Consider the following 23332-nt stretch of genomic DNA (forward strand, 5'->3'; position numbering starts at 1 on the left):
TGTGAAAAAAAGTTTTGCATTTCTAAAAACCCAATTATCTCAAATGTCCTAAGGGCCTGGTTTTAGAATTTACCAATTTTCTAAACTGGTTATTAGGAAAATATTGAATTATAAAGTACAACTCTGTTATTTTTCTAATATTAAAATGTCCTTTATGGGAATCTGTGGCTTATTGTCAAAAATTGAGTGCTAAAAACAAAGCAGGCAACTGTCAGTGTTGTAAATGTTTAAGCCTACAGACCTTTTTTCAGGACTGACAGGACACACCAACATAAATAGATTTGAATATGTGGTTTGGTCTTGACAAACGTCCCCTTGTCGCATTCTGTACTGTAAGTAGTTTTCTGTCTGTAGCCACCGCAGCTTCCCAAGCAGAGCTGTCAAGTCACATTTGTCATCTCTGATAGATGACGTGTAGCAGGGAAGAGTTAAAGAAACGATCCCACAGAAGACACAGCACAGAAGCTCAAATTCTTTTGGACAAAGCAGATTGACGTGTTTTTGTTCCTCTCACTTCATTCGCTGCCTTCTGAGGGAAGGTTTTCTGTGTGGTTGCATCTTTGACGTGGCTTGCTCAATTGCGGCAGTGCAGCACTGAAGTTAATTCACAGAGTATGTGTGTGTGCGCCATCTTTTTTTTTTTTCCTCACAGCTCTGTGATTTCTTTCCATTCCTCAAATTTTAGATTTGCTTGTGCTGTCACTTTTCATGACATGTCTCGGTTTGTTGTTTCTTCAAAATGAAGCATCTGGATTGTTCTGCAATTTGCTGTGTAGTGCCTGCAACAAAATGGCAATGGAAAGGCATTTTTGGAAGTGTATTATTTTGCCAATCATGGTCTATAATTGTTAAGATGCTGCTTAAATGAATATCCATCAGCCTCTGAAATCACGTGCCTTCCCCAAAAAATAATCAGTTGATGATACATTTCCCAAGTCCAGCCAATAGAAACAAATGATCCACATAGTGGGATTTAATTGAAATAGCATTAGCAATAGCATTGTTATTCTCACTTGTTTTCAAGCTAAAGCACCACTCCATACATACGCCTTCCTTGTCATTTACACATACAAACTTACAGTATACAAAGATATTGTGCCCACACAAATATACAGAAAAAAAATGAACTGATAGACAAGAGGAGAGACAGACACAGAAACTCACACATCAACACTGATTCTGAAACATGCTGCACATACAAAGTAACGTAATATGCACACATAGACGGACAGGAAAATTGGCTGACAGGCAAGGAGACACACACACACACAAACACCGCACACACAGCCTCCCAAGGCCTTTCCACAGCTCGGTTAATCCAAGCCGTCAGTCAGTGCTTCGGGGCCCGGATGCTGCCGTTTGATTGTAATTGCAAAAACCGGAGGCGGACGAAGGAGAGCCAGGGATGTCAATAGACAGGTTGAGGGATGGAGGGATGGATTCCTCCTGCCTACCCACAAGCCCCTGCTCAGCACGCTGTGTGACTTTGTGTCAGCAGTTTGTCTTGTGCATAGCTAATGATGGCTCGACGGAGGGGCGGGCTTGAGTCTGCTGCTGCTGCTGTCGTTCGATCTCTCTCTCTCTCTATCCTCTGGTCTTCAGCTGAATCCCCGACAAATGAGATTTTGCCTGAGGTGGATGGGAGGATGGAATGCAGAGCAAGGCCTCTGTCTGCCCGCCTGCCTGTCTGTTGGTTAAGAAATCTCACAAGCCATAAAGAACCTAGAGGTCTTTCTCCCCCTAACCTCCCCATTCTACTTCTTGCCCCTTTCCTTAGACTCCTCTCCCTTCATTCTGTCTCTCTCTTTGTGCCGCCCAGTCTCTCTTCTAATTTAAGTCAGAGGCCAGAATAACTCATGGTGAATTGTTTTAGTGAAGAAACGGGGGAGAGGGAGAGATTGAGGGGGAAGATAGAAAAAAGAAAGAGTAGGAGAGAGGGAGATCAGGGAGGAGGAGGAGAGGGCAAGGGCAGACTGAGCGGCAAGAAATGGGAGGGAGAGAAAAAAAACAATAGACGGAGAGGGTTTGAAATGAAAAAATAAAAACAACCTTTCTCCAATTAAGGAGCTTTTTTGTTGTTTTGTTTTGTTTCTTTGGTCATGGACAGTCGGTCACACTTGCTTTTGTTGAGTGTGTGATGAATTACACCCCTCCACTCCCCTGCCTTTGTTGTGGTGAAGTCCCAGCCGTTTGTACCTCCTACAATATCTTGCGTTGTGAATTCTCCATGCCTGTTTGCCGACCAGGGTTCTTTTGAACTGGCATAGAGAAATGGGTTGTTGAAAGCCTCTTTGATGGTGAGCCCAATTTGTTTTCACCACTAAAAAGTTTGTTTGAATGCTCTGAAATGTGGGCTGATGTCAATGCCGGGGCCTGTCCTGAGAGGGCTGCTGCCTCCCTGTGGGAGTCTTTCAGTATATGAGTGTGTGTTTGTGTCTGTTATCCCAACTCAGCTTATATGAATTGATTGATCTAAGATTAGAATCATACTTATTGTTCATCGGCCCATTGTTTGTCTAAGTGAATAAAAATGTATGGAATAATGATATCACATAGTAAAATGCGTGGAATAACATTAAAAAAGAAAGATTTATTCATTCGTCTACCTATGGCAATTCTATTACTTCTCCTCTGGGAGGTCAGAGGTCAGGATCAGCTCCAGACTGTGTCACCAACTTTATTTATATCTAATATTCACTCAAAGTTGTACGGATGTAACTTTGCACAATTGTTATTCATAAATTTTTTGCATATAAAAACAATACCACTTAAAAACAAAACATAATATAATGCAAATATTTTATATATATCTTCATACTTTGGAATATTACACACAGTAGGTAGTGTTGCCAAAGCTGAGTCAGCAGTTACAACATACATATACATAAACAGTATGGAGCCTGGCATATGCATGTGCTTTATGTACACTCACCAAGCACCTTATGAGGAACAGAATATTAATACTGGGTAGGGCCTCCCTTCGCTCTCAAAGCAGACTCAGTTCTTTGTGGCGTTGATTCCACAAGATGTTGGAAACTTTCCTTTGGGATTCTGCTCCATGTTGACATGACTGCATCACATCATTTCTGCAGATTTGTCAGCTGTACATTCATGCTTCCAATCTCCCATTCTACCACATCCCAGAGTTGTTCTATTGGATTCAGACCTGGTATCCGGGAAGGCCACTGAAGTACACTAAACTCATTGTCATGTCCAAGAAACCAGTTTTGGGAATTTTTGCTTTGTGACCTGGTGGATTACCATGCTGGAAGTAGCCATTAGAAATTGGTAAATTGTGGCCATAAATGAATGCACTTGGTCCGCAACAATACTCAGATAGGCTGTGGCATTCAAATCAGGATCAACTGGTATTAAGGGGCCCAAAGTGAGCCAAGAAAACATTCCCCACACCATTACTCCACCACCACCAGCCTGGACTGTTGACACAAGGCAGGTTGGGTCCATGGATTCATGCTGTTGACACCAAATTCTGACCCTACCATCTGCTGCCTCAGCAGAAAAATCCAGATTCATCAGAATCTACATTTTTCCAGTCTTCAACTGTCCAATTTCTATGAGCCTGTGCCCACTGCAGCCTCAGATTTCAGTTCTTGGCTGACAGGAGTGGAACCCAACAGGGTCTTCTGCTGTTGTAGCCCATCCGCCTCAAGGTTGGACATGTTGTGCATTCTAAGATGCTTTTCTGCTCAACCACAGTAGTTAAGAGCAGTTATTTGAGTTACCGTAGCCTTTCTGTCAGCTCCAACCAGTCTGGCCATTCTCCTGTATTGTGTGTATTTTCCATACCAGCTTTTCAATACTTACATAACATAAGCCTTAGTCACCTGGTGCTATTGTAGTGTTACTTCAGGTCCTCCTGTGATTTGTTTTAATTTTAAAGTCTTAATCTCATGTGAATTTGCCATGTGGATAGTCCATAAAATAAAAATTCCATTGTAAGTTCCATACGATATTTAGCTTATCACAGGGGTCATCTGTTAGGCTACTGTTTGTCCAGTGTGGGTCAGTGTCTGTGCAATTTGCTGTCCTTATTTCTGGCAATCACCTAATCAACATGTAGACCGATTACATTTTAGCTGTTTCAGGAGAAATTTACACAGATTTTGCTAGACATTTGCAAACATTTCCATAAAAATAAACATGGATGTGGGGGAAAAAATTCTAAATCACATGACATCTCCACACAGTTGTAGTCCAGTGCAAATTTAACATGACAGTATTTCAAATTCAGACAAAGAAAAAATTGTTGAGCAGAAAGTCAGGGACAGCTAAAGGTGATCAGGTTTTTCTGATGTTCTACATCCTGAGGTTGATGGACAGATTCAGAGTCAGGCATTTATTTTACACAGATCACAAGCAGATATCTCTCAGATTTCCACCAATCCACATTATTGATCAGCAGTAGGGACTGATGGATTACCGAGGCGGACGCACTGACAGGCGGCATGTCCAATGGGGGAAGAGTTTTGCATAGCACTGCAGCGGAGCCCCCCCACACACACACACACACACGCACTTTCCTCCCCTCCTTTTCCCTCTCCCTTCTTTTGATCCGAGTCATTTTGACAGTGATGCTTAAGTCTGTGCAACACGCGGCTGGCTGGCAGGAAATGCCAAAGATCCCCCAAGAGTAGAGGACTGAGGGATTAAACAGAGAAAGACACTCCCTTAAAAAAAGAGTAAAAAAGAAATCAATGTTTCCTCCCTCTGTGGACAGAGAGAGCTGTTCAGGGATGCTGCCACTTTTGTGTTTTCTGTAGTATTTTTTTTTCAAAAGAGGCTTTTGTGTTTGTGTTTAAACTCTGCTTTGTCTCAGGGATAGTCTGGTCTTCCCCTGGCCTGCAATAGACTAAAGTCCTCTGTGGATGTTGAATCGAAACAAATCATCACAATCATCGCCTGCGCTATCCTTTCCTCCCTCCCCATCCTCCTTTCCAAGCCGTAACTTCCTCTTTCTATTTCTTGTCACTTCTATCAAGGAGAAGTGAATGGCACACGTTTCATCTCTCCAAACCGACGGTGGGCCTGAAACACAACAGGGGCGGCGCTGGCTAACATTGAACTGGATTGGATAGAGTAAATACAAAGGCAAGAGGGAAAAGAAAGCAGCTGGGGAAACACAAAAGGATGGAGCTGCAATGGGAACTAACCTTGCCTTGGTTTCTCTGATGTTCCTTTACACACATACAAACACACACACACACACACACACACACACACACACACACACGCTCCACCGCACCCATTACTGTCAACCCCTCTTTTTCTCTCTCTCTTTCTCTCTCAAGTCAGCCTTTTATTTGTCATGTTCAGAGGACAGCAACAAAGCATCTGAGGAATGGGAGGTTACAGTGTATTAAAGGAAACATTGTTTCACAAAAATGGTCATTCGCCTTTCAGTAGGAAATACAGAGGCTATGCAGCTACTGCACTTCAAAGCTGCCCGGAAAACTTCCAATGAAACGACTTTGATTGTCTGCATCTAAAGGGGACAAGCAGGGGATTTTCCCCCTGGTGTCTTGGCACTGTCTTTCTCGCATTGTTCTTTACTGTTCTTAAAGTTGGGCTTTGTTGCTATATAAAAGGAATAGAGTATGAATTTAGTAGCTCTCATAGAAGAATTACGGGCAGGTAAATAACATGTTGCTCCACAATCATGATTGTTGATAGGAAATCCACAATGTTGGAGTAAAAATTGAGCATTGCATAAGAATTCATTCCTACATTTACCGAAAAATCTGATACCTTTGGCAAATCCACAGACAGGAAAGCTTGATTGGAATGAAAATAAAATTCATTATTGACATTAGTGGTCTTGAACCCTTCAGTCTCTCTGACAAAGCAGCGACACTGAAGAGGATGTCATTATTCATGTTTTTAAATGGCAAGCAATTAACATTTCATAACATTTGAGAATGAATGGCTTCCCAGAATGAAACCCATCATTCATGTATCACTTTTTATGCTATTAAAAGTCCCTCACTGACCCATTTTGATGAAAGATACTACATAGAAATAATGTATTGGAGGCGAAGCCGGTACGTGCAAATTAGTGAGGAGGGGAGGACAAAGAGCATTAGAGGAAACCAGAGAGAAGTTAGACTGGTTGTTTGGACGTGTTAGTTTGAAGTGAAGAGGCTGCAGTTGAGTGGACTGTCTCCCTGAAACACACACACACACACACACACACACACACACACACACACACACACACACACACACAAACATACATCCAACCCCACACGCAACCTCTCCCTCCTCACTCCTCCAATGGCCCTGTCGGTGTGCCAGGGCGGGTGATTACCAACGCTCTCCCCCAATTATGGGCTGATTATTCTGCCGCGCTCTAATTGACTGGGGAGATATGCAAATGGCTGTCATTTGGGATGATAAAGGATGCGGGTGCTGGATGCCCCCTGCATTATTTAGCCTCGGCTGTACGCAGCGTGAAGGATGTGGCATGCGCTTTAATTGCTGAGGAGAGAGAGGTTAAGCTGAACGAGCAGCTGAATTAGAAATGAGGAATTTGGGCCCTTTATTTATTTATTTCTTTATTTTGCTTCTCTTCTTCCCTCTCTTTCTCCCTCACACACACACACACACATAGCCATACACACACACATATATATATACACACACCCGCACTACATACACACTTTATGTCATGCGTCATTGTTTCAGTTTTCTCTTGGGTGAGTAGAGAGGTGAGGAGGGGGTTGGTGGATGGCAGGATGTCATGCTAGAATGCCATAAATAAAAACATTAGCAGAACCAATACGTGCAGAACAAATACGGTGAAGGCATATGTGTGTGTTGGCATAAGGGGAGGCTGTGAGTAGTCGGCATGTGCATTAAAAACTAAAGTGTGAAGAGCCTTTGCGGACTAATGAAAAAAAAAGTTTCTCAACAGCTCAGACAATAAGTGGGCTCGGCCTGTCTCCTCTGCCTCTCTAAAGCTGCCATTTTAAATGAAAGCAAATTTAAATACACACTTCTAGACAGAATACCAATGACCTAACTCGCCATGTGAAAGGTTGGACCAATGGGCGGGTGGAGATGGAGTTTGTGGCATCTTCAACTTCAATACCTGGGCACACAAAGAGGGCCAACCTCCATGTTTATTAAGCCACCAAAAGGATGGTGTTGGTTGTTTGAGACACTTTACTGTCATTGTTGTTGGGGCCGTAAACGGGGGGGAGTTAAGTGAATAGGTCCTACCGGCTAAGTACTCCTAGCTGTCACAGCTTGGCATATTATCAGGGGGAATCGGAGTGAAACTCAGCACTAATCCCTCTGGTTTGGAGACAAGCAGCACCAGATTTGGGCGTCTTTAACAGCTTAGGGGTAATAGGGCCTTAAATGTCCCTTTCAAAGTGGCCTGCCCCATATACCCACATTATGAGAGGCTTAAGAGTAGGGGCATTTATCAGTGAGCTCCCTATCTTACAACAAGCAATAATTGCTAATGCGGTGGAGTTAGTGTTTGCATTATGAGCAGATTTAGTGAATCTATTGGAATCCTGAGTCAGGTGTACACACAACTGTTTTGACCCTCCTGTCTGACTCCAGGAGTTTTTTTCTGTTTGGTGCTGGTGGTAAAAAGCAGAGAGAGCTTCCTTTTTCCTCTTATCCAGATGCCGCGGTGTTATCAAGAGATTTTCTTGGCTTTGTGAAGTGTGCAGAAGCCGAATTGAAAAGAAAAGCACAATTGCTTTTCAGTGCTGCTGTAACTCTCCTGTCCACAACTTTGGGAAGCCCTGAACAGTTTGTTCTTAGGCTGCTTTTGTTCCAAACAACAAAAACAGAGAGAGAGCAAATTACTGTCTTCAACAATGTAGCCTACCAAATAGTGCAGAGTGTTTTATAAATCACAAAATAGGTCCTCTGTAATCATGAACTGCTGTTATTCAAACCAGCATTTTGTTCACTAATATAGCGTTGTTTCCTACAAACACTGTCTGCATCCAATGATATTTCCGTATGTATTAGCTACAGTAGCTGTTCATTTTTATACTAAGGATTTCAAAGTTGGTAGAAAGTTTGTGGAAGTAGAAACAAAAAAAGCTGTGCTCTTGTGTAGCTTAGTAGACGCATCATGAAAGTAGCACTACCAGTATTTGGGGTTTGGTTCCTACTCCGACCACCTACAGAAAAAATGTACACACCTACTGCACTGTAAAGGCCTCAGCAGGCTTGAAAGAACTCCCTAGATTGGCCAGGTGTGCAGAGGTGTAAAAATTAGGTAGGGCTTGAACGTCTGTCTGAAAATCATACTTTTCATCCCTCACACGACTACTTCCAGTGCAGCGAGTGCAACAATATGCATGCCTTCAAGGAGAAACAGTTTATAAGTGCGCGCCATTATACGTCTTTGCATGAGTCATTGCGTTGAGACCTCAAAGACACAAAAAAGACACAGTGTTCTTGGAGAGAGATGAGGGAGACAGTGTGATGCAGTCAGGAGGAGGCTGTGACACTAGGCTTTTTACCAAGCATGCGAGTGTGGCCATTCTCAATGAGTATAAACACTTTTGCCCTTAGAAGTGGTCTGAGGAAATATAGTATAACCTAGTTCATTTCAAGCATACTGAACCTGTGCTTTCGATGTCATCAGATCAGTAGTTATGTAATGTAACCTAACATACTGCAACACGCAATAGCATCCCCTAATTGTGTGTTGTGCTGTGTTACATTGTATGGCAGGGTCACTATATTACATCTCTGACTTGTTGCTGTCACAAGAAGATAGTATGCCACCTGTGGCAGTCTTAGGTGGACTTAGATGAGAGACAGTTGGAAACTTGAGACGGGAACATTCAGCCTCCAGGCACATGGCACAACGCAGAGGTCCATGGCTCAGCAGGCTAATATATTTTAGTGCCTGCTGGGTGCAAGCCTAAAGCCCACATGGGTTTTGGGCGAGCCTGAGGCATGCCAAACATCTCCCCTTGGTTTGCAAAGAGCACCCTTGCCTGTATTTGGAATCTTTCTGGCTTGTGCCTCCCCTCCTCACTGAAGATTTCACTCAGAGACCCCCAGGAGGTGGCAGGGACTCTGCCCAAGAACTCTTATCTCCACGAACATGCTCTCATACATACACATATCCCAGTTTGCACGTAAACACACACAATATCTCGCAAAGGCATACCCCATCGAGGCATGTTTGCTCATTTCTATATACAACAAACAAAAGTGTTAAAAGCAGTTATGTGGATGTAAAGCACTGTGCTTAAGCAAGCACATTTTGACAAGCATTTCACAGTGTAGTGCTTATAGTAATAATTTTTTATCAATTCTCATCATCATCACCAATTATCATCATCATTCCAGCTTTAGTAGACATTCCAGCTGATTGACATCAAAGAAAGAAATTATGTTGTGGGTGTTGTGTTAAATCTCCCTCCACTAAGTCTCTCTCTCCCTCTCATTCCTCTTCTTCTTTCTGTACTTAATAGCACTTAGTGAAGGGTATTACAGTTGGTGCTCTGCATGGGGCATCACATTAAAACCCTCTTTCACACATACACACATACACACAGTCAGCAGTCCATTTGGATTCATTTGCATGGCATTTCATTTGAATTTTGCCTCAATTGACGGTTTGGGGAGAGGATAAAAAAACATCTTTGTGTAATAGCATTTCTGCTCAGTCTCCAGTGCACCATAAAGATAGAAAGCACAGCGGCCGGAGCCGATAAATGAGTGCAGTGCTTCCATGAGCAGACCTGTCCCTAAGGCCTACAGACGATGGCTATTGGAGTTAATTACAGTTTGCATCATTATATTTACCCAAAGAAGAGACACATAGAATAAAACTGGCCTCTGAGCTCACTGAGGTGTTATTTCTCTGTATACTGTTCCACTGTGAAGTGGAGTACAATCGTCGCTGTGTGAAACATTATAATGGGTTTTACTGTTGACCCATGAAAACACAGTTCCTCTATGGATACATATACACATGGATAAAGAACATTAGTACTGTACGGAAATGTAAACAGAAAAATAGTATTAAAGGACAGGTTGTTCTGTCTGTCTTAAAACAATAATGACCTGCCTATATGTACATTTAAAGACTTTTTGGTTGTTTCTAATGATTCTTCCTCTGCATAATGGCCGTTAGGAAGATATCTCTTCCTAACACAATTCCAGTGTAAGAGATGGCGGACAAAATCCAGAGTCCTCATTATGTCTGAATATGAATTCCAAATTTTGGCCGAAGTTAAATTGAGGCTTCAGCAGTCAGACTTAGTCACATCAAGTGGGTACCTTCCAAAGTTACAGGCTGAAAAGACTGTAACTTTTGAAAATAACCACTTGATTTGGCTTACACAGGCTTACATTGGAATCACATTTGGAAGGGATCTTTTCATGGCTATTAGGGGGAGGAAAAACAACAACGGCAATCAATATCTCTTCCAATGCACAAATGGTTATGCTAGTATTGTTTTAAGACAGACTTGGAAAAAATGTGATCCTATCCTTTGACATACTATAGACCATGTCTATAAATATGCACATATTCATGCTGCACATGCATTGTGTACATTTTGGGACTACAGGCCACCCACAAAGGCCCCTGACCTTCACTGCTGCTTTGCCAGCTACTGTGTGCTTGAGAGGCGTCTGAATAGGGAAGGATGTGTGGGAGGTGGGAATGGGCCATGGTTGCACCAGGGGTGTAGCAGCTAAACTCCCAACCTCCTGTGGAGAAAGAGCAGATCTGGGGCCATGAATAAAAGAGGTGAAATCATGGTGGTAGACAGTCAGTCTTCCCTTCTTCGTCCATTTTGCAATGAGACTGCAGGATGTTCAAATTTCAGGTAATTCCTCTTGGGTTAGCTCAAAGTAGTGGAGCACATGCACTTAGCAGCATGGAAGCACCTATCAACATATCTAATCTTGCACATAGATATATACTGTATTTATAAATCAGTAACCTTAAAATCCTGTTTTTATTTTCTTTGAAGGTTTAATTCACCCAAATTATGTTAAAAAGCACACATTTCGACAGCCCTCACCAGGACGATGTAAGTGAATAGTATTTCATTGTATTTCATCATCATATGAATAGGAGCACTGTTTTGAAAGATGTTGCTGTTTTTAATTAATTTTTTCATTTTTCAATGCTGTGAGCACCAGAAACAAAATTCAGTTCACCTCCACTGTACTCAGGGGCAGCAGAAATCTCAGACACAGATATCCAATAGCCTGGACAAAATAATACCAAAACTATCTGCACGGCTAGACACCTGTAGAGTTATGGCAGAGAAAACATAAACTTGATAGGCAATGTCGGATCTTAGGATCTAGCGAATTTTTAGCTGTTGTATTTATAAAAAAAACATTGTTTTACAATAAAGTACAAATGCTTCCGGCACAAATATGAACAAAGTAATGTCAGTTATATGATACAGGTCGACCGATTATCGGATCAGATATTTGGCATTTAGGATTATCGGAAGCCCTTTTTTTTTTTTTTTTTTTGTTTTAAATCCGATTTTTAAAGGGGGTGCATGGGTATTTTTCACAGGTGAAAAGTGCACAAGTCCTGCAATAAATTCTACCTTGTTGAAGTTTATAATGTTCAATTTTTATTAAAATTGTTTTAGCAAGTCATTGAATCAACTATATGATCATTTTGGAGGATGTATCGTGTGGTGCTGTTGACCATTATTGCATCATAGAAAGAGAGAGAGATGTTATTTAGCCTACCTTCATTGGTAGAAGTGGGGTGGATAAAATAATGGAAACACCTGGACACCATGAAAGGTGTCCATAGACTTTATGTGTCACTAGTTTTTGTTTTGGAGTTTGTGTTGCTCTAAATTTTGACACCAAGATTTTCATTTTTACTGCAAATACATATCAGTTCCAAATATCAGTTAACGGTCTGCTTGATTACAGAATAATCGGTATCTAAATCTGCCCTGAAGAAAAACTTATCTTCGACCCCTACTATCCCTAATCAAATGTCTAGGTGAAAAATTGCTATTTAGTTACAATATTTGCATTGCAAAGTGCATGTTTTGGTTGTGTGCAGTTTGAAGCCATAAGGGAGGTTGTTTTTGAGTGTTACCACTCACAGCGCTCAGTTGCTGTGTTTGGGTTTGTCTTTCAGGCTCTAGTTAGCTGGCTAGCCATCTGGTGCAAAGCCCTCAGCCATACTATCCCTCTGACAGGGGCAGACAGAGAGACAGAAAAATAGATACTTGATGTGAGACTGTGAGAGTATGTGTGCATGTGTGAGTGTGAGAAAGAGAGAGAGAGAGAGAGAGGGAAGAAGTAGCTAGTCTTTCTCATCGCTCTCTTTTCCTGTAGCCCACAGGAAGCTGCAGCCATTAACTCCTCCCTGTCTAGACAGAGAACCACTTTCGCACACACAGACACACACACACACTCTCTCTCTCTCTCTCTGTCATGAACACCCACAATCTCACACACACTCTTGGTGCCATCCACAATAGCAACTTTGATTAATTCCCAGTGTGCGGTGAGAGGAGACAACATCAGCACCATGGTCAGGGGAAAAAGGCCCACAGTCTGCTGGATGTGACAGCTCCCTGCTCCACACTGATGCCTTATGCCCTGCTGGAGTTTGTGTGTGTGTGTGTGTGTGTGTGTGTGTGTGTGTGTGTGTGTGTGTGTGTGTGTGTGTGTGTGTGTGTGTGTGTGTGTGTGTGTGTGTGTGTTTGAGTGAGAGCAGGTCAGTAGTATGAGTTTGGGATGGGATGGGGAGTGTGGGTGTGAGTGTGTGTATGTGGCCTCATCTGTCCCCTCGGCCGCATCAGTGCTCAAGCATGTCTCACTGTGACAGCTCAGCCGCCTCTGTGCCTGTCACACACACACACACACACACACACACACACACAAACACACAAACAGAGGCACACTAAACGAGAGAGTGCAGGCAGGCGCCAACACCAGCGAGGTGAAGGGTCACGAGCGACTGCCTCTCCAATGTTGTGTGAAATGTGTAGATGGCAGTCTCAGCCCATTATGTGCATATATGCGACTGTATGTGTGTGTGTCTTGAGGCAGACAGGGGGCATCTCAAAGTAACTGGTTATTATCACCTCAATATTTTTCTTATTATGACAATTACATGCTCCAGGAGCGAATTAAGCGATACAGGACGCCAAGCGGGAGTGGTTGACAGCTATTTGGAGACTCAATGCACAGAGCAATTTGCAGCCCCGAGCCAAACAAATTGGATTTGGGCCACTTTGGATTGGGGCCCCAGATTGTTGGGCGTTTGGATCCCCCGACCACATGCCTGCCTGGCTGGTTAGCTGGCTGGCTGGCTTCGATTCTTTGCACACGACTATGTAGCAGACAGTTAGCCAGGTTACACAATGCTCCATGGCCCTTGACAAGAATTAAGTGTACATGTGGAGGAAGGGCATTTATGTGTTGATAAATGCACTATATTGCAGGTGCATTGTGAAATGACTTTTTTACAGTTGTGTTTCTGCAACCATAAGTTATAACTATGGATTTATTGAGTATTGATGACACTTTTTTCATCAATATTCGATTGACCTTTTTATAATCTACTGGTATTAAGCTTTTCCACCCTTTCACATTGTATACTGCTGGTACTTTTTTGTTCTTTGGCCACACAGCTGCGCTCAAGTATGTGTATAATCAAAATGAGCCTAACAGCGTCTAAACAAATTACTGCTACACATTTTCCCACCCCTAAACTGCTACTGGAAAAGCTGGCAACAGCACCCAATTAGGTGAAATGCAATTATTCCCATCCATTCACACAATTAGCCTGTGGGTTAACAACCTAGCTGTACATCCAGCTAGCTCTCTGTGTTTTGGGAAAGCCATTGCCATGGTTACACCGGCTCTCATGGTAACAACACTGTGTCAAATGGCATGCACCCGGGGCACGCAGTCGGTTGAAAATAACATTCAGCCCTATTGGTGGAGGCAGCGCGTTACATCACTCAGCTCAGAATACCGTGTGACTTGATTGGCTGAGACAGGGAGTGGTACCACGGGTGAGGAAGAGAGAGGGAGAGAGAGGAAGAGAAGGAGGAATGCGAGTGCCCCATGTGCCCAGTCGTGCGAGGGTGGATAATGCCAGGTGACAGACTGGCAGGCTGGCAGAGCGGGTGGGCACTCACAGCGGCATGATGGAAAACAAAGGATTTGTGTGTCACCGCCGAGATCGCATTAACCAAAACAAGCAGCCATGGACAGATTGCCACACTGACTTGGTTGTCTGTTCCACAGGCTAAGCAAACCATGGATGGAGAGATTATTGGGGATGTCTGTCTCAATTTTTATATAAAATGACATGGTGCTAGGATAATAAGAAAAACTACAGTGTTTGCCTGTTGTTTACATAAAATTGACTAGTTGACAGAGCTGCATAAATACAAAACAAATGGCTTTTTGACAGGCAGTTCACTGCAGTGTTTGGCAGATATTTATAGTGTTGATTCTAATATTTAGTTTAGAACTTTTTGTCAATATACAAGATTTTAAATTTGACCCCTTTCATATAATTCAGAATCAGTGTTTTGAATTAACAGTCTGCACTGAAGTCTGAAAAAACAAGATTTTTGAAGTGGGTTGATGGCACCTTAAGGTAGGGTGAGGCTGTTTTCCCTGTAGCTGTTATAATCTGACACTTGTGCAGTTGTCTAGTCGCTTGTTACCACATTACACTGACCTCCTCTCCCCTGCCCAGAAATCAGAAGAAAAGATTGATGCATACCTTTGTTGAATGGATTTTTTTTTAATCTGTTATGTGTCTGCTGGAGGTAGAATCACATAACAATAACATTACAATAAGCATGCAAAAGCTGTTTTTTATTTTCTAGCCTGGATATACACGCGTATGTACAAAATGTGACACTGCCTTTACATTTTTGTAGGTGTTGCTGGGTTAAGTTTTATTTTAAGACATGGTAAACTCTACGTGACACATAGACTAAGAGACATATATCTGTGGTAACAGTAATAGTTGCACAGGGCTCAGGTGGGTTAGGAGTGGAGGGTCAACAGGCCTGGTATAGCAGGTAGGATCAGCTGGCATACACCCGCAACTCTTCCCCTTCCTCCCCAAGCAGGCACCAGCCAGGAAACCGGGGTCACTTACAGGTGACTTCCCCCATATTCATCTACAGCTGGGGCACAGCCACTAGTCTGTGAGTGTGTGTGTACGTGTATCCAAATGTGTGTGATGTGTAGTTAGTGGGCAGCCATCACATTGCATCACATCACATCACATCTGGCCTTCTCTTTACTTCTAGTGAGCCCACAGGCATCTCTCTTCCATCTCTCATTCTCTTCTCACTCCGCACCTTTATGCAGTGACTATTCTGTCAGCAGCATTGGTGGGGATTCCCTGGAATCAATTCAGGAAGGGGAGTACCTACTAAGCATACACACACACACACACACACACACACACACACACACACACACAAATACACAATCCTCTACTCACCACAGGGAACGAAAAACGGTAATATGAACTTACCCTTGGTCTGAAAGAAAGCCCATTACAATTAATTTTCACCACAACAGCAAGTGCACAGTACCGTCTTCTTCTGTGGGTAATGTTTTTTGCTCCTGTTTGCGGCTTTTCATCATGTCGCATTTCTTTCAGATAGATAGACCCGGTCTTCTAGCCCAACAATCATATTTAACCATGCTGAAATGGCTGCAAATGTACTATTTTATTATGATAAAATATGGAACCAGGAAAATGTTGTGTTAGCTTGTGTCAGTTTAAGTTTAAATTTGCACCCTGCTGCATGCCACCACCATAAAACGCCTGGGCGAACTTTTCCAATACTCACTGTAAGCCCTTTATTCTGTTCCAGGATCTGTCCGGCTCGATCGACGACCTCCCCACAGGGACAGAGGCTGGTCTGGGCTCAGCCGTCAGCGCCGGCGGCTCCTCCAGAAGCAGCAGTAGTAGCCAGGGGGAGCAGGGAGGCGCCAGTAACCAGGGACAGTCCCCCTTCTCCCCACATGCCTCCCCACACCTCCCCAGCCAGAGGAGCGGGCCCTCCCCCTCCCCTGTAGGCTCACCTGCAGGCTCTACTCAGTCCCAGCAGTCCCGATCTGGCTCTGGACCCATCTCTCCTGCCAGTGGACCCTCTGCCAACACCACCGCACCAGGTAGAGTTGCCATTAGAACCTCTGGAAGTGTGCACGTGAATCTTGATAATCTGATTTTATCTGGATGAAAGGTGAAACTTGTCGCATAACTTTATTAGTTTAACCACAAGCAAACGAGACTTTAACTGACAAGATTTGCTGTTGGATCCAGACACTACACTACATTTTACGTTGTGTACCGCCGAGTTAGATTCCCTGGGAAATGTGCAAAATTGCTTTACAGTTTAAAGGGAAATTGCTTTGTGCCACCAAACAAGAGGCTGCTGTTTGAAACCAATTTAGAAAACAGTCACAAACAAACCCCAGTCAGTGATGTCTCATCAGGCGTATTGCCTTTGACAGCTGATGAAAAATAGTTGCTGTGACACCACTGATTTGGGTGTGGCCAGAAACAGTTTCTCACCAGAGGTTATTCAGTCTTTATTTGGTGTTTAAATAATGCATGGAGCATCTTTAACGCAGTGCCATTAGTAAACCTGTTGCTTCTGAAAGCATTTCACAGTTATCAAGCTACATTTCTGTTTGACCTTTCCATTTCTTTTGCTATTTAAAGACCTAAGCCTGATTTCATTTGTTTTTAAATATGTGCATTTAAAGAGGATTTTAAAAAAGGTCATGTAGAAAACCGACCCTGGTGCGGGATAGGTAAACATGTTTCCACAAATAACAGCCTGCCAATATTTACATGTAGTGTGTTTTGCACTCTGAGAATGTATCGCAGGCATAAAGCTTTTGCATCACACTTTCGTATAAACAAACAGGCAAATAAATCAGACCAGGAAAAACAGGGGAGAACTTGTTTTTTCTACTTATGCTTTAATCAGTGTCTTAATTTAACATGATTATCCATAATAATACTTTCCATGTAAATCTATCCACTGAGATTTTGCTTGAGTGTTCGGTGAGCAGGGTTCGACCTCTTTTTAGAGCAGTCTAGATGACCCGTAGCTGGTAGCTACATCATGATCTAATAGCATCTTTTTTCTCATCTCCAACTCACCGTATAATCCATCCAGATCAATTTTCATTCTGCCAGGATGGACAGAGGATGAAGCCGAGTGTACACTGCAGCAGAAGACCAAATAATATCAATCCAGCTTGTCTAGACTTTGATATCTCTGGTCCATTTGAAATCCAAATTCAGACCACTGAAGAATATTACAGCTTAGTGCAGAGCACTTCATGGAATACGTCTTGTTAATTTTGTTCACACAGTTTTTGTCCTTGCATTGTGGGGATTTGTTAAGTCTTTGATCACTGTGTTGCAGAAACACACCCCTACATTGCAGTGGAATTTTAATAAAGTCCATCTACCTCTGGATTGCACCAGTATTTTCAGCATTTATGTCCAGACAATATTTCCTCTCTACTCTGAGTGTTAATGAATTGAGACTGACTGGGAGTGGATGACCTCCAATCTGATTTGTAGCCTTATCTAAAATATGGCAGGCCAAACAAGACACCAACAGGATTATCAGACAATGCACGGTATGTCTGTTTGTCTCCCGAGGCCATAGCTGAGCACATAACCATTTAGATAAACTCAAAACAGTATAAACAAGTGTGGATTTGATTTGCTGGAGACAGGCGCGTGAATGTGTGTGTGCGTGTGCACACCTTTCCCGCCTTGCCTCCCCGTCATCCCGCCACCTCTCTGCCCGACTGAGTTGCTGACCGGCGCATCAGCACGTCTCAGACCTGTCACTCACTCTGACAGGGCGGGGCAAAATGTCTTGAGTGAAATACTCACGCCAGCTCCTCCTCCTCCTCCTCCTCCTCCTCCTCCTCCTCCTGCTCTCCTCGCAGCCGCTTACCAGAGTGATTGACGCTAATGAAAAACTGGGACAGTGGTTTTCCAGTCGCTCGTGCCAAGAATCATGACAAGAATCCCGAATGAGGCGGCAAAGACGGGAAGCGAAACCGATCGCTGGGACGTGATTAATAAGAAAATATTTTAAAATATTCCCCATGCCAAATAAATGGTGATAAAGCGTGGAGCAATGAGTAAAGTCTGGCATGTTTTAGCGGCTGTACTACAATCAGTTTGAATTAGATCAAGGAGCAGCCAGCCTAAGAGAGACACAGGAGAACTAATGTGGTTAGCACACATCTGATTACTAACGCTCTGCCTTCTAACACTTCATCACATGTTAGGACACTTTGGTTAATGTTGGCGTCATAGTTTGGTACGAGTAACGGAGGAGAGGAGGGAGCAAGGGAGTTAACAAGCAACACTTTGCATTTATTTATATATGTTTGTGTGTGTGTGTGTGTGTGTGTGTGTGTGTGTGTGTGTGTGTGTGTGTTCTTCGTGTTCTTCAACATTCTTCATATTCACAGCAGTTGTGTGAACAACAGAATTCTCTTAATACACAAAATAAGGCAAAAATTCATAAGCTAATTCATTAGTGTGAAAAAGTAATACTGTTGTTATCTGCAGTAGTTTGAGGTCCAGTCAAGAAAAAAATCAAAACACACCACATCTTATAGCCGCATTGCATTCTGCTCCATTAGGTGGAGAAATTGGAATTAGCAGTCTCTTCTATGATGGATTCTGCCCCTCGGATCGGTTTTAGCATTGGAGTTTAAGTATAAACATAGATCCAGAAAAAAATACAAAGAAAAATTGCAGCTGCGTAAGTGTTAAAGTGTGTTTGTACGGCTCTTTCCTTTAAATACAAACGAAAATCAGCATTTGTGGTGCCAGAGTCTGTGTTTGAGTGTGTTAATGTGTGTACCTTCAATTTGTATGCAAAGATTAAAATAACAGTGATATATCCACTGTATATATGTATGTGTGTTCACAAGTCTGTCACCGGTCAGCCTCACTTTGTAGAGTAATGCGACATGTCACATGGCTGAGCACTCATGGAACACACGTTACCCTTGACAGCGGTCAGAGGAGAGCAATTTCATCATGTCATCCTTTCGCCTAGCTGTCACACACACACACACACACACACACACACACACACAGAGAAAATAACACAGAAAACAGGTAATGCACACAGCAGCCCATTAGCACACAGACCTAGAAACAATTTATTTCACTGTTTTACAATACACATATATGGTCACAAATATAAATCATCTATATATGCTTGCTTGGATGAGTGACAGTGTTGTCTGTGTGTGTGTGTGTGTGTGTGTGTGTGTGTGTGTGTGTGTGTGTGTGTGTGTGTGTGTGTGTGTGTGTGTGTGTGTGTGTGTGTGTGTGTGTGTGTGTGTGTGTGTGTGTGTGTGTTAGAAAAAGTCCGACAGAGGAAGACTGACAGAATGCCAGCCTATCATACACCCATACACTTGCACAAATCTATCTTGTCAGAGCTCCACGGCATGCCTGTGATTCTCTCATCTCCTCACTTCTCCTCTTCTTTCTCCTCTCTCTCCCTCTCTCGCTCTCCCTCTCTCACTCACTCTCTCCCCGTCTCTCCATGAAGCAAATCCAATACACTGTAACATTATCCGGGCCTCGCCTTGCTATTTGGATTCTCTCCCGGAGCCAAAAAGGCACACACAGGGCCAAATTGATTTTCCTGTTGCGCTAGATTTGTGACAGTCGAGCAGAAATCACATTGCTCAACCGCCAACCTCCCCCTCCTCTTTCTCCACCTCGTACACACGCATACACATAAACAGGCTCTCATACACACACCCCTCCTCCATCCCAGTGTCTCTGAAGCAATTCAGAGCGTCCTCAGAATATTTTTCTCCTTCTACGAGACATCGGGGATGAGGCGAGCAGACATTCGTCTCTCATCTGGATGGATGTGGGGCGGAATGGGAGCACTGGCGTTCCAGCTTCAATCAGTGGCTGCAACTGTGGGAGAGAGAGCCAAAGTCATCCAGTCGAAGTGCAGAACACAAGGTCCCGAAGAAGGCGAGCCTTCGTGGCCCTCAGTTAGTGTTGTCCGGCTGTAGCAGCCACAGAATCCATCGGAAATGCTGATTTGCAGGTGTGTTTGGCTTCCCAAAAGCCTGCATTTCCTGGATATTTCTAGATTTAGATAACATAGTGTGTGCTGTGCGCTTTTGAGTGTGTACATGGGCTGGCTTGTCAGGTTTTCTCCAGGTTGACAACCTGTCAGTATGGCGTCACTTCCTGTCAGCCTTAGTATGGCTGTCACTTCTTCCCAAGAATGAGTTGAAGACATATCCATTACCAGGCTGAACCCGATACATACTAAATCAAGCAGAGCACAGAAACTCAGTTGTCATCAGCTTGGATCCCTGTTGCTGATGGAATGGAGCTTATAAGGTGCAGAGATGCCTGCTGCAATGTGAGGCAAAATCCCACATCAGATTTCAGTGTCAAAAAAAATATATTGCAAGAAAATACACTGCTCTTCTGACTTTTTCTCTGATTTAAAAATAGTGTAAGTTCTCCAGGAAGCAGATTATTGCTTCAAAATCACCTACAGATTTTCAGTTGGGCTGAGAGTTTGTAACTATGGAAGCCTTAGCCATTCAGTGACCCTGCATCCCCTGTATAGAAGCATCTGAATTTGTTTCTCTATTCACTTATTCTGATTTTTTTTATTTTCACCTATCTGTACATATACTGCAGCATATATTGGGTTAGTGTACAGAGAAACTTGGGTTGGATGTTTTGCCATTCAAAGCTAGCAAAGAATGTTTCCATGCTGTTATCACCAAGTGGATAGTACAGCATATTCTAAAAAAACTAATACTTCCCAATAAAGCTTTCTTTTGTTTACAAAACTGACCACTTTAACATAAGTAACCTTATGTCTCAGTCACCATGGCAATCTTTGTTTGTTGTAGACTGAAAGCCTGACTGACTGAAAGGAAACTAGATTGGAACTGTCTGTATTTATGCCCTCGTTCAGGTCTGGCCTGTGTCTGGGTATTTTTATCTCTCTCTGTGTGCCTATGTTTACACATTTGTGTCTGCATGCCTGCCTGCCTTTGAAGGCCAAACTGCAATACTTTTCCACATTGTGCAGCTACTAATTGACACAGAGCACATCCACACTCCTCCATGGCCCAGCTTGCTCTGTCTGCTGCAGAAAATCACAAATACTCATCTCTCCCTCTTCTATTTTTCTCTCTTGTTCTTCTCTCTCCACCAAGGTCCTCCGAGGTCCAGTTAACAGTGCCTGCCTGCCCCTCCTCGTCTTCTCTCCTCCCGCTTACATCTCTCCTCACCCTTCCGAGTTTTTATTTTCTTCTGTAGAGGTGATTGGAGCTCGCGGGCGAGCGCTCGGGAGAGTTTAAGCTGTTTATCTGCGCTTCGCTTCAAGTGCTTCCAGGGCCTAAAAAAGGACAGAGAGGTCAGGGCGAGTGGAGGAGGGAGAGGGGAAAGACTGATAGATAGAGGGTGGTAGACAGAGAGGGAGAGAAGGTAAGGCCTGTCCAGTTTGCTAGCTTAAGGGTCCTTCTCTACGGATCTCCTCCAACCCGCTTTATATCCTCTCTTGTCCTTTACATAGTCCCCCAGCATTGCCCGTGGTTTGCACTCAGTTTTTCATTTTAAAAAACACATTTCTGTCTCTAATTATGGTAATGAGAACCACAGCAAAAAAAAACGAAAAAAAAAACTTCTGCGCTTTTTCCACACTTGGGTCAAAGGTCTAGCATAGACGCCTGGAAGGAACCGGAGTGATGACCTCAGATCAGGCTGGCGTGCCAAAATGTGTCAATTTTTAAAACAATGTCAGTAAATGGCTTCCTCGACAAGAGAGAGAAACAAATTAACAAGATGCAAAATATCGGACCAGAAAAGATGCCGCGGGCTTGTTCATCCAAAACTTATATTTTTCCTCTGTTACTGGTGAAGTTATTAGAGGAAAGCAGCGGAAGAGGGTGGGGTAGTTGAGTTTTCATGCGAGTGTGTTTTGCAGTGTAGAGTGTGTGGAGCCGGGCGAGTTTTCTAGTCACACCACTCCCTAAGAGGCTGCGTGGTGGGAACACTGCCTCTGGCTGTCCCTGTCCCTCTCTCTTTCTCTCATTATTTTTATCGTACACGCTTTCTCTTATGTTCCCTCATGTGTCTAACATTCTCTCGTCCCCACCCTTTCCTCCCCATCTCTGTTTGTCTGTGCTTTTTTCTTCACTCAGAGCATTGCTGTGGTACAGGCCTCCCACCGAGGAACAAGGCTGAATTTTTCCATCCACATATCTGCCTCTGTTCCTCCCTCATATTTCTCCACATCTCTCCTCCAGCTCCCTTTCTCCACTTTTGTCTTCCACCGCCCCCCCACCAAACACACACTCACACACACACACACACACACACACACACACACACACACACACTACAACTCTTTCCCCACTTCCCACATGCCTCTGTCTCTCCTCCTCCTGATGGCTGCTCATGTTCGAAGTGAAACAGAAAAATGCCCTCCCTACGGGCATTATATTCAGAAAGCACACTGTTGGCCAAAAGCGGGGGGGGGGGGCTTGCTGCGTTTGCCATTTAGAGAAATCCCATTCTAACTCCGTTTGACTGGAAAACCCAACCGGAGCACAGTGCGCAATTATTTTCTCTCAACAACACCTATTTTCTTGCTTTCTCTCACTCCATCGCTCTCTCTCCCCCGCATCCTGCTCGCTGTTTTTTAGCTTAAGCTGCAGTTTTGCTTTACTTACAGTTGCTACTCAGCGTTGGAAGTAATGAGGATCTTGGGAGAGCGCTTGTTTTGCGAGCCACTGCAGGCCTGCGCTCGTCCCCTATAGGGAGAGTTAACTGGCATTAGCCCCCGGCTTGGAAAGGCATTGACTTGCACCCATAGAGATCTAAACCACCATTATTGGAGCCCGCTGTTTATCTGCCTCTTTCCCCTAAAGACACAGCAAGTAGGGGATATTACCTTGTTTTGTGTGTGTGTGTGTGTGTGTGTGTGTGTGTGTGTGTGTGTGTGTGTGTGTGTGTGTGTGTTTGTGTGTGTATCTTTTTGGGTGGTGCAGGTATGTGTGCATTTACAGCCTAAGGGTTTTATTAAGAGATGGTGCTGAAGCAGCCCGTTCTCTGTTTTCTGCACCAGTCTATTAGTGCTCACCGCTGTTACCTCACTTTAGCAAAAATGGCCCCCACTGCTCCAGGGGGTCAGTGTTTGTGAGGGAGTATGTGTGAACGTGTGTGTGCAATGAAGTCAAGCAGAGGCATCGCTGCATCCTTGTGTATACATAAATCTGCACAGCC

General features: G+C 43.5%; 1 protein-coding gene across 2 annotated transcripts in view; it reads left to right on the plus strand.

The window, feature by feature from the left end:
* LOC120795643 (AT-rich interactive domain-containing protein 1B-like) overlaps positions 1–23332 on the plus strand; it is a 174582-nt gene that overhangs the window by 105194 nt on the left and 46056 nt on the right. The window contains exon 5 of one of the 2 annotated variants that reach the window (XM_040137714.1): positions 15867–16167. In XM_040137714.1, coding sequence (XP_039993648.1) covers positions 15867–16167 — 301 coding nt within the window. Of the gene's footprint in view, positions 1–15866; positions 16168–23332 lie in introns of those variants that run through there. The other variant, XM_040137715.1, reaches the window with a different exon arrangement.

This window comes from Xiphias gladius, chromosome 10 (assembly GCF_016859285.1).
Source record: "Xiphias gladius isolate SHS-SW01 ecotype Sanya breed wild chromosome 10, ASM1685928v1, whole genome shotgun sequence".
NCBI classification, from domain to species: domain Eukaryota; kingdom Metazoa; phylum Chordata; class Actinopteri; order Istiophoriformes; family Xiphiidae; genus Xiphias; species Xiphias gladius.